At 32.0% G+C, this 11,613-nt stretch overlaps 1 protein-coding gene across 2 annotated transcripts; it reads right to left on the reverse strand.

Moving 5' to 3' along the window:
• Positions 1–6,990: 6,990 nt before the first annotated feature.
• On the reverse strand, positions 6,991–11,271 carry LOC137835691 (protein SOSEKI 3). 2 transcript variants are annotated; one of them, XR_011085115.1, is made up of 8 exons: positions 10,987–11,271; positions 10,596–10,897; positions 10,413–10,482; positions 9,956–10,071; positions 8,976–9,855; positions 7,454–7,756; positions 7,239–7,347; positions 6,991–7,145 (listed from the first exon to the last, which is right to left on the reverse strand). XR_011085115.1 is itself a non-coding variant. In XM_068644306.1 (7 exons), the coding sequence occupies exons 2-7, from the start codon at positions 10,783–10,785 to the stop codon at positions 7,302–7,304; spliced, it is 1,605 nt and encodes a 534-aa protein (XP_068500407.1). In that variant the 5' UTR covers positions 10,786–10,897; positions 10,987–11,271; the 3' UTR covers positions 6,991–7,301. The 2 variants fall into 2 exon arrangements, 1 of the variants encoding a protein (XP_068500407.1); XM_068644306.1 differs by having other exon boundaries at positions 6,991–7,347.
• Positions 11,272–11,613: the final 342 nt, after the last annotated feature.

The raw sequence follows: 11,613 nt of genomic DNA on the forward strand, positions 1-11,613 counted from the left end.
GTTATTCTGCCAAATAAACAATGAAAAAATTAAAAAAAAAATGTATTTTTAAACCGTCATTATAAATGTATTTTTTTAAAAAAAAGGTTTTATTATTATATATATATACTTTAATCCTGCATAAAATATCAAATTTACAGAACAATAATGCATGTAATATCATAATTTAAATATGAAAGTTTATATACAATAAATTAGTACATATAACATTTTACAAAAAGTTCTACAAATATATGAAAAAGTTCTATGTCATTCTAATAATTCATTTATCCTAAAGTCATGGTTACAAAATATTTTGACCATGTTATCTTCACATACTCCAATGCTTTCGAATCTAGCGGTTGTGGGTCATTGAAAAATTGTGACATTTGAATTTTTTTTGAATTAGTGCATGAACAATAAACCCCAAATTTTAAAGTGTTTTTGTATTGAGGAGGTATTACCTGGTCTCAACCTCTATCAATTTCAGCTTGCACAATAGCTGACATCCACTACATAGTAACCGCATTCATTGTTTCCAGATTGCTTATTGCACTGCAAGTTAAAATAAATTTTATTAAATGAACGAATGAGACACATTAAAGTGAGTGAACAAATATACTTTAAATACCTTAAGGTGCATCTAAGTGAGTTTTTTTGCATTTTCACTTCCCCTCCAACTCAACATGTTATATCCAGAATAAGTATTAAAATAATAAAATTTAATGTTATAACACATAACATTAAGTAATGTATGAGTAATAAATTTATGAATGTAGTATAATCATAATGGTTTGATAAATCTCTAATTTATACTAGGAAACATCATGCAAAATTTCAGAAATTTTCTAACAAGTGAAAGTATAAGAACTAAAACCTTAAAATACTTGAAAAATATCTAAATAATACTTAAAAGTAAAAAATAATAGTAAATGGTGGATTTTTGGAATTTTGGTTCACCCCCTTCGTCGTCTCGTTTCAAACAACTTTCATTTTTAACGCGTTTGCATCTGACTTCTTTATCAAAAGTTATGACCGTTTGAATGTTATTCATGCTATTTTTTAGCAACTCCAAATCTATCACTCTTCTCTTCAATGTTAGGACTCCTTAATCAAACATCCACTATATGAAGTTTCCACAAACCCTAAACTAATAAATAATCAACACCTACATGCAAATATTTATTATTAAATTAATTTAAAAATATAAAATACTAACCATCTATAGTGGAGTTGCGGGTGCAGCCAAGTCCGCGGTGACATTGTGCATCAGTCCTGACAGCGTGTGGTGGAGGTGTTGGCGGCGTGCAGAAGGTGTTGTCGGCATGCGGAAGTGAAGGGTTAGCGCACGAAGGAGAGATGCGGTGCAAAGGAGAGATGCGGCACAAAGGAGAGACGCGCACAGGAGTTTGACGCACGGAGGGTTGGAACAGTGTTGACTGTGGTGGAAAAGGAGAGAGGCGCGGAAGAAAGCTTGGGGTGCGGAGGGGGTAGGTCGGAGGTGGGAGCTGCGTTTAGTGTAGTGAAAGGGAGAAAGGCGCGAATGAAAACAAAAATGAATGAGAGCTTGTAGATGAGCTTTAATTTTCACTCTTTTAACGACGATTTCCCACTTAATCGTTGCTACTTTTCCCACAACTCCTCGTTATTCCAGAAAAAGAACCGTTGTTATTTTACCAGCAAATCTTGAAATCTTCACGGCAAAATTATGTTACCCGCCCATTCTTATAATTAAAAAAAAATGTTAATTATCATATTATCACGAGGAAATTGGACCATTTCGGTGGAAAAATGGACGTTATTAACATACAAGGTGGTAAGAATCTCATAGGTTTTGTTGTTTACTAATGTTAATGTTAACGTGTCTATATACAAGTCATGCGTATACTACCTTAATTAGTTGGTGATTCATCAATTACTTTGATTTTTTTAACTATTGACTTTCTGTTACCGTAAGAAATACATGCATATATGAACTGCATATATAACTGTGAAAAAGTGAGAGTAAATATATAATTGAACCATGCAGACACATGTTGCCTTCATTGACCTTAATCAGATGATTGAAGTTATGGATCCTCTGACCCTGTCTTCTTCTTCAGGAGGAGAATCTAAAGTGACATAAGTGACCACGGTTTTGATGCCTTATTGAGTTCTATTTTATGTTACCTAAGTATCACAAAAAGGGGAAGGAAGAAGCACACGCAGTGTAGTGCAATTTCTTAATGAACTTCACTGTTTTGGAACAGTACTTGTGGAAGACACGTAAAGGGGTGTGTGAGACAACAGTTTGAGGTGACGCTTACACGTGTCATGGCCCACTGTATACATTTTATTTTCCACGTATCATACCCAACACAACACTTCAATTCATCTCATTCTATCACAGCTATATCATAAGCTTCATAGCTGTTATATCAGAGAAAAATAAGATTTTTTTTTTCTGGTTTTGGTTCTAGAAACGATAAGCAGCAGGAATATGGTACACGTAGAAAATGAATAAATATTGTAGGATAGGTCATATTAACTTATTTTATTTTATCTTGGTCAATTTCTTAATTTCATGCCATGTCTCGGATGATGCATGACCCATATATTCTATTCTTTGCCATAGCCAAACTCAGTCAAACCTTGGATTATTTTTCAGTCCCTAATATGAATGAGTGATAGAGAAAATTGATTCGAGTTGGGTTAACACTCAAAAAATATATTAAATAAAAACTAATTTAAAAAAAATTAGTTACTATTTTAATCAAATTAAAAATTATTTTAGAAATTATATGTAAAGTAATTTTTATTATTAATAGAAATTTATAAAATAATTCTTAAATTGATATTTATTAAGATTTTAACTATTTATAACTTTATATTCTAAATTAGTTTTTATTAATTTTTTTAAGATACTAATTTAGAATCTAAAATATTAGTCACTAAATCTTAGGTATCCAATTTAGTTACAAATTTATAAATTATTTTATAATTTTTTATTAATAATAGAAATTAATTTAAATATAAATATCTCTAAATTAGTATCTAATTTAGTTAATATAATAATTAATTATTTTTAATATTTAAATTTAGTTACTATTTAATTATTTTATTGTAATGTAATTTAGACAATAATGTTGGATGAATGAAAATATTTTGAATTAAGTTATTAATACACTATTGTTAACCCTCAAATTAATCATATGCATAGTTTTATTGTACAATTAATCTGTCACATTAACACTTTTCCTCATTCCACTTTTGTTTTGTACCATCTTCTATTTCAGTGGTGGATTCTCATTGTACGATGGAATTAAGACTGAGTTATTATGAGTGAATTTAAGTTCTAAATATTTTTGTAAATTGATGGATTTTTTTTAAACAACATAATTTGTAAGGAAAAATATATTTTAGTTTCAGAATGTTAATGATAATGCTTTTAAACTTTTGATGAGTAAACAATTAAGGTTTGGTTTATATTTAATAAAAGTGAAAAGAAAATGAAACACTAAAAAATATATTAATTCTAATAGATTGTGAATGAGGAGCATTTATTCGAAGAAAGGAAGAAAAATAACTAGAAGTGAAGATAAAGATAAAAGAAAAAAACATCTTCAATTCTTTATAAATAATAGAAAACACTATAAAAAATTTGTTTGGAAATTGAAATAAGCTAACTAGTTTAGGAGTAGCCGACTCTCATCTAAGTTTGGTTGGGAACTAAGGTTCTTAGTCTAAAAGGAAATAAGTTTTTCTTTATAAGAATCTTTTTATCAATGGAATGAGAATTAGAGAGTTTTTGTGAAGAGTGTGATTTTTCTTATTTTTTTAGAGAGTTCTTATCTTTATTTCTTTAGAGAGTTCTTATCTTGAATAGAATACTCTCAAGTGACGAATATTTATTCTTTTCTTATCTTCTTAATGAATTTTGGTAAGGTCTAGACCATCTAACTTAACTAGACAATCTAGTGGAAGATGTGCCTTTCTAGTATCTATGTAGAAAATCTTAGTAGAACATCTAGTTATTTAGCTTATACTAATATAGTATCGTTTGGAGCATCCATCTAAGTGACGATTTAATTCAATAACGAAATGCACAATTTACGTGTCTTTTCTATTTGTTTAAGTGCACGTTAGTTATGTTAGTTATATTGTACAAACAAGAATCTCTCCCAACAATTGAGATTAACTTAGTTGTGAGTTCAACTATAAAACATAAAATTGTGAGAGTTGAACGAGAGCCACTGAGAGAGAAACTTTGTGTTGTGATATTTATGTATAGTCAATTATGTTGTGGATGAGATTGAAGTTTGTTAACACTTTAATTGAACCACATTATTTTTACGTGCAATTATTCTTGTTCTTCCTTCATTTATCTTCTACAGACTACATTTACAGATTCTTTGTTATCGAGTTGTTGTTAGTGTGGTAGACACTTTTGCAATGAGTTTGATTAGAGTCATTCTAGAAAAATCTCCTTGTAAGTGGGGTGTCTTCCTCAATCAAAGATCTTGAATTTGAGCCCCCTTCTTGGAGTCATTATTGTTTTCAAAGATGAATCATTATTCCTAGTCATGTTCGTTCTCATTTCTTACTAACCATTCCTGGTTACTTTTCTCTTCTTGGAACCTTGCATTCTTGCATCAACTTTCCGTCACCATAGCATCCTAGAACCAACTTTAAGCAATAAAGAATCTTATCTTATCACGTCACACCATTTGTACAAATCAACTAAACATAACCAAACCAAAACAAAATTACATAGATGACCAACAAAAAATTACAACAGAGAAAATTCCTCTGTAAATTCACAATTTCCTTCAACACCAAAGAAGACATCTTATACAAAGTTATCTACCAGATAAAACTCAATTACTTTCCTTGACACCCCTGCCAGACCTTCAACTACAATAAGGAATAAGAAAGATACAAGAGGACCTTGGTGTGGACCCTTTTGTAGATGGAACTCCTTAGTTGGACTTTCATTTATTGGATGGAAGAAGATTCCAAGCAAGCTTTGATCCACCTAATTTATTTGTCAAGGAAACCCAACCTACCAAGCATGTAAAAGATGAACTCCCAACTGACAGAGTGGCCTTCTCATAATCAACTTTAAAAAAAAAAACATAACTTTTCTTCTTCCTTTTCATCTCCTCTAAGACCTCATTTTGATTATCTAAGGTGTATAACTTTGTTTATCACCTTTTTCAACCTTAAAAGACAAAATCTTCGAGATAATTTTATATAAACAATCGGTTTAAAAATCACAAAACTCTCATGTCTACAATAGGGAGAATGAATTTTTTTTCTAATGTAACGCGATTCCAGTAATAAAATTATTCTAAGTGACATATTATTCACAATATTTATTCAAATAACACGGTTTACTGTTTAAGATTTATTTTTCATGATCAAAATTCGATCAAATATTTTCCGAAGTAGCATGGTTACCAATAAAATTTTCTCACATGACATATTATTTCCAATATTTACCAATAACATTTTTTACTATTCATGATCAGAATTGGTTGGGAACCGAAATTTGATGTTCATTTTGACACATTATTACAAAAGAAATAAGTTAATATTGACGTACTTTAAAAAAATTTGGAAATTTAATTTTTGTAATTATTATTTTGATAAATTTTATATAACTATTAAATATTTAATATGTCCATTATCATTAATAAATTTATAAATTTATTTATCTATTTTGTATATATTATTTATTTGTTTTTTCTAATTTGAATTTATGAATTTTCTTATCACTGTAATGAATTAAATTTTTAATATTCATTTTAAATTTCAATTTAAATAATTTAGAAAGAAAAGTTCTAATACATTTAAATAAATGCAAATTTACAATATTAAGTTGAATAATTAATTTAAATAATGACTTGATTTTTTAATTTTTATTATCAAATAATTTTATCATTATTAAATAATTTAAAATTTTATTAATTTTAAATCACAAAATTCCAATATTTTTCAAGAAATACAGTATTACTTAAAAAATAAAAAATAATTGTGACATGTTTTATTAACAACCACATCGCAACTCAATTTAATATATCATTTGATGTTACATAATTAATTCAATAAATTTCTTTAAATTGTCACAATATTTAATAAGTTTGTAAAATTTATTGGGAACCGTGCTACTTTGAAAAAAAATCCATTAAATTCTGATCATGAACAATAAACATTACTATTTGGATTAACTTTTAGATAGAGATTGCAGAACAAAAATTAATGTCTTCATAGATTGAGATATTGGAGAACAAAAATCAACGTCTTTATGCTTTATTTGTGAAGTTTTCCAGATAGTGACACCACACAAAGGTCCCAATAAACCTTTTCCAGACAAAAGCATTTTACCTAAACTGCAGATCAGATCACTGCCACTATTTATTTCTTTCCAATTTGCATGAAGCTTTTGAAGAAGCTATTTCACCAGTTAAGAATTCCAGTTGTAAAAGGAGAGAGGAGTAAACTAAAATAAATAATGAAGGAAAAAAGAACAACATATAAGAGAATGTTAACAGAAAGCATATATAAGAATGTTAATATACCGAACATGTACATTTTGGAATAAAATTGTACTAGTAACCTTTAGAATCTCATTACCTTTTGTGAGCCTTCATTGTTACATCGAAATTCCATGTTTGAATTGTACTGTTACCAAGCACAAATCCATACAATGCTCCAAAAATCAACCCCTACTTTATCAAGCTTAAAGCCTTGAAGTTTCTTTCTTTAGGATTCAAGGACTTTCTTTTTATAAGATTAAAAACAGTGATTATTAATTTACTGACAGACCTTTACACAAAACAAGAATTTCCTACTGAAATGGTGCTAATTTGATGTTTAATACAAGTGTTTATGTCAAGTTCAATCTCACATCTAACATTAACAAAATTGACAACGCCTTTGAAAACAACCATGCTTTGTGTGGCAAATTTTAGCCTTGGAAGATGGAAATGCAAGCAAAGTACCAGGCACTAACTTTAAGCAAACAAAAGCTGCGGGGCAAATTAATATCATATATATAGTATGTGTAGTTACAAAAAAATGTGCAGTCTCTTCATTTCAGGTGGTTGCCCTTATAAGATGCAATAGGAGACCATTGGGACCACATCTTCAGTGTTAGCCCCCCCAGTCCCCATGCAGTCAATAATCTGTCACAACATTTTTCACTTTGTAGATTTAGGGATATATCACATGGACCTACATAACCATCATGTTGCATTCAAACAGAAGCTGAAAACTACCAGTTTTTGCTAGCTGCCTAACATCTGTAACAAAAATATTTATGAGCTGTTTCTTGCTGTCTCTCAAAATGGTTTAGACTGGATTATAACCCGAGCTCCTGAAGCAAGCCTGTTGAGTTAAACCAAACTCATTAATCAATGACTCAAAACTATAAGAACAACCTAACAAAAAAAATTAAGGACATGAGTAGAAACAAAGTAAAGACAACACTTAACTTTCTTCAATTTTGATCACTCTCTCCTCTTCTCTATATGAGTCTATCCTCTTAGATTGCTTTCTCCCTGACCCTGATGAAGTTTCAGTGATCCTTTTGCTGCTGCCGTTAGATGGTGCTGAAGATATGCCTGAACCATTGGTTCTATCCATGGAATTTCTTGATCCATCAGAAACAGGAGATATCATGCGTTCACCTAGTGATTGATTGGTCAATGAAGCCTTTACTGACTGTGGAACACATTTTGAATTTCCTGGGGATGATGATTCCTCCATGTCTTGTGATTTCAACTCTGTAGATGTCCTGCATATTTGTTACAGATGAGATATTGGCCAGGATGTGACGACTACTGTGTTCCTATCATACGCCTATCAAAATCAATCACACCACTCTCAGACATGAACCCACAAAGATGGTCATAATATTTTTTTATCACCAGTTACTTTTTGCAGCATGTCATACAAGATAATCTCCAAACAAGGACCTCCTTTTGTAAGAAAGGAAGAACACGTACGTTAAAATTAAAAGCTTAGAAAGAATTTTGTAAACTGCAAAATATATTATCAAATTAGGATGCTATTCCCAACATTTATTCTGGCATACAAAACATAAAATCCTTATTCTACTTTATGATTCCTCTCCTCAGGTCCTTTTTCTTCTCAGAGTTATGTGTTTCACATGATAAGAGATAGAAATAAAAAATTGAAAACTCAAGAGAATCAAATCCTCCGTTTGTCCATTCTTTTTTGCCTTTTTACTTTTCTTTTCTCCTTCCCTCCTGTGGGAGGATGCTAGCTATTGGATTTGGAAGTTCTAATGATATCTATTTTATTTCAACAATAACTTCATTAAAAAGTAATGAAGCCCCTTCTTTTGTGCCTTTGAAGCCTCCATTTCCTTAATCATCTTGTTGTACTATCTATCATAAGTATAGACCTAAGAGTAAGCATGTGAAAGCATTACATTTCATTAAATATTATGTATTTCGAAAACAAGTTTCAAACATAAATAATTTGAGAAAAGTGTTATAATCTTTCACCTTGAACAAGTTCTGAACTGACAAAGTGACTAGACTTGTTAGATGCTCAACTGTTTTTTATCTAAAAAATGTGTGAAGTTGTCTTGGTAATAATGATTAACTAGCATCTCATTTAGTTAGGCTCAATCCGGACAAACCTCAGGTCTGGTAAAAACTCCAAGTAACATAAGCATTTTAACACCGGATTCAGGTATTTTCTATTTTTGTACTATGGCACAATCTACATGGCAATTGTTCCCTAATGCAGCATTATTCACTTTTGAAAGAATAACACAAAAAAAAATTATTCTTACTACTCGTCAGTCCTAAAGAACTCACTTCCTCAGCTTTGAAAAAGAATTCTCCGAATTTATGACTGGCATGGTTCATTTGCTACAAACCAAACAGCAATATGTGATAAACCATGATTTTGGAATGGAAACAGTAACTCTACCTAATGCTAATTTGTCTAGTTGCAAGAAATGAATTGAAAGCAAAACCTACCTCTCAGAATTGAAAGAAGAAGAGCGTTTCAGAACATTATGTCCACCTTCTTCCTTCAGTACTTTAGACTCCACTACGCTCCCACTATAATATTCTTTGTCTTCCAATTTGAGGCCCATCACCTTCGTTTTCTCTGCTAGGCAGTCAAATTCCCCAAACATAACAGAAGTTGAGAACAATGGGGAGGGGAATTTGGAATTGGAAAGCCTATTCTTGTAAGAAGGAATAAGGCCAACACTATGATTTTTCACAGATATAGACCCGCATGATATCAGTTGCATTAGTAGACTTGAGGCTTTCAGCCTTGCATTGGTTTGCATTCGAATACGCTCCTCTTCAAGGATCCTAAAGCTGTTCATTTTACTCACATCAGCTCTTATAAGGGACTCCAAAGTCTCAGTTTTCCCTCCAGAAGATGATGGACTACAAGTTGAGGGAGGAGGAGGAATAGTATCCATACCGATTTCAGGATTGTCTTTCACTTGTGGCACTTGAGCATCACTTATTTCATGGCACTCTGGTTCTAATGACCCATCATCCTCGGTTGATACACCCCTGGTACAAGTTTTCTGGGTTTCGGTTTTGCTAACATTTTCTTCTGTCTGAGTTGAAGCATCTGCCAATCCATCAGTCTTGTAGATTTTGTATTCTGTCAATGGTAAGCTAAGAGAATCACTTGTCCCTGCTCTAGACTGAGGAGACACATCAGATGAACCAGTTAGTTGTCTTGGGGAAAGTTCATCATCTTCTTGGGAGTTTCTTGTATCTTTCTCATTCATGCTGGAAGAGGTGGAAGCCTCATCATGGCTCCTACAAGAAACCGGCTCTGGCAACTGCTTCAGGTTCTGAGTTTTCACATTGCTAGTAGGGCTAAAACGTTCTGCAAGGCAAAATCCACAATCATTATAAGATCTCTAACAGGACCTAAGAAAACACACCATGATTTAGACAAACAAAATATTAAAAATAACATTCTTGACCTGAATTCGATTCGTAAAATAGCTCAGAACCTTTGAGGACATACTCATTTCCATGAGCAGGTAGAATTAGATCGTCTTCACAGAGATCATGCCACACAAATCCGTTTTTGTAGCTTCTGAATAACATAATAACAAACATACATGATGAAATGTGAAGACAATTAGATCATAGGGTGAAGCAACATCACAAAGCTCAACAATCTCGACTGTTTTATCCAACTAAAACAATACACATTGGGAAAAGATCCTCTCCATTTCTTCCATTACTATGCTTATGAGAAAACAAATGAAATGAAGATCAACCTGCGTTGACTTTCCCAAAATGCAAAAGAGAAACAAGACAGACCCTACCAATCAACTCTCAGCCTTTATTCACAATTTTCAAGCTCGCTTATTCTCACCATTCAAAATAAACACCAAGAGAAATATTAATTAAGGAATTGAATAACTTCCTCACCTCTTACAAGACCACGAATACAAAGAAGCCATGCCTCTACCTCTCAAAGCGTTTAGTCTATCAATCACATCTGCACACAAAGAACCCCTAAAAAAACCACACCCCACAAACAAAAACAAAACAAAAAACACAAAAGCTTCTGCTTTTGCTTTTCCGTTTTTCATATGAAAAAAAAAAATCTACCTCTCAAAACCAACCCATCAGGGGATGAAAGAGGAACCTCCATGAAATGAGGATGTTCTAACTGCCTATTCCTGCAAAGATAGTAAACCACCGGCACCTTCCGATTCTGATAGTACTTTGGGGACTTCTCCGTCCACACTTTGGCCCTCTCTGGACTCACTTGCCGGTACTTTCTCATCCGTGCTTCCATTCCCACATTCACAAACTCGTAAAAATCCAAACTTTCTCCGCAACTTGCTACTGGGTCCAATTATTAATTCTCTTCCACCATCACTTACAGCACACCAGAAATCTTATTGAAGCTGGAAAAATCATCAGCAATAACAACCCAATAATTAAACAATCAAAAGAAAGACCTGTGTAAAAAAGTAAGCAATAAGAAAGATCGTACAGGAATCTATGTGGTCATGTTGGTTTGTTTAGTTGCAAATTATGAAAGGTCGTGCCTAGAAGAACGTGAAGTGATACAAAATTCCAAATGAAATGGAATTAGAAGAAACTTGAAGACAGAGAGAGAGACAGAAGATTGTGATGTATGAACTGGAGTGTGAAGTGAAGAATATAAAGCGTTTAGAGAGAGAGAGAGGGATAAAGTTCTTATTAGATTGAAACAGAGACAAGACGGGAAGTGAAGTGAAGGTTGCACCTTACTTCCTGTAATCTTTTGGGTGATTTGATGGACATATGTTTCTTATGTTATGCTCAGACACTCACTTTTCCTTTTGCCTTTTTTTAATTTCTTAATCATTCTCTTCTATAATTATATTTTGTATTTAAAAAACTTGTATGAACTGAATCTGGCTAACTAATCAAAATTACTGTATGTTTCAAGATTCGACGAGATTCATCAATATGCATATTGATCAAGTACTCAGACTAGAAAAAATAAACACATGAAAACGCTTTTCACCAATAAAATTCTCACATTAATAACGGCATTGGATAGTAAAAGTCAAACTAAAATACTTATAAATCACTGCTAAGATAAGGGATTCATGTAAAATATGAGTTACTTTGT

This window comes from Phaseolus vulgaris, chromosome 5, assembly GCF_000499845.2.
Source record: "Phaseolus vulgaris cultivar G19833 chromosome 5, P. vulgaris v2.0, whole genome shotgun sequence".
Taxonomy (NCBI): Eukaryota; Viridiplantae; Streptophyta; class Magnoliopsida; order Fabales; family Fabaceae; genus Phaseolus; species Phaseolus vulgaris.

Bases quoted from the DNA above. Each gene is read 5' to 3' on its own strand.
- LOC137835691 (XM_068644306.1), bottom strand. From the start codon at position 10,785: ATGGAAGCACGGATGAGAAAGTACCGGCAAGTGAGTCCAGAGAGGGCC. The intron at 10,072-10,412 runs GTGAGGAAGTTA...TATGTTATTCAG, and splicing joins TATTCGTGGTCTTGTAAGAG to AAGCTACAAAAACGGATTTG. The intron at 7,757-8,975 runs GTAGGTTTTGCT...ACAAATATGCAG, and splicing joins TCTTCTTTCAATTCTGAGAG to GACATCTACAGAGTTGAAAT.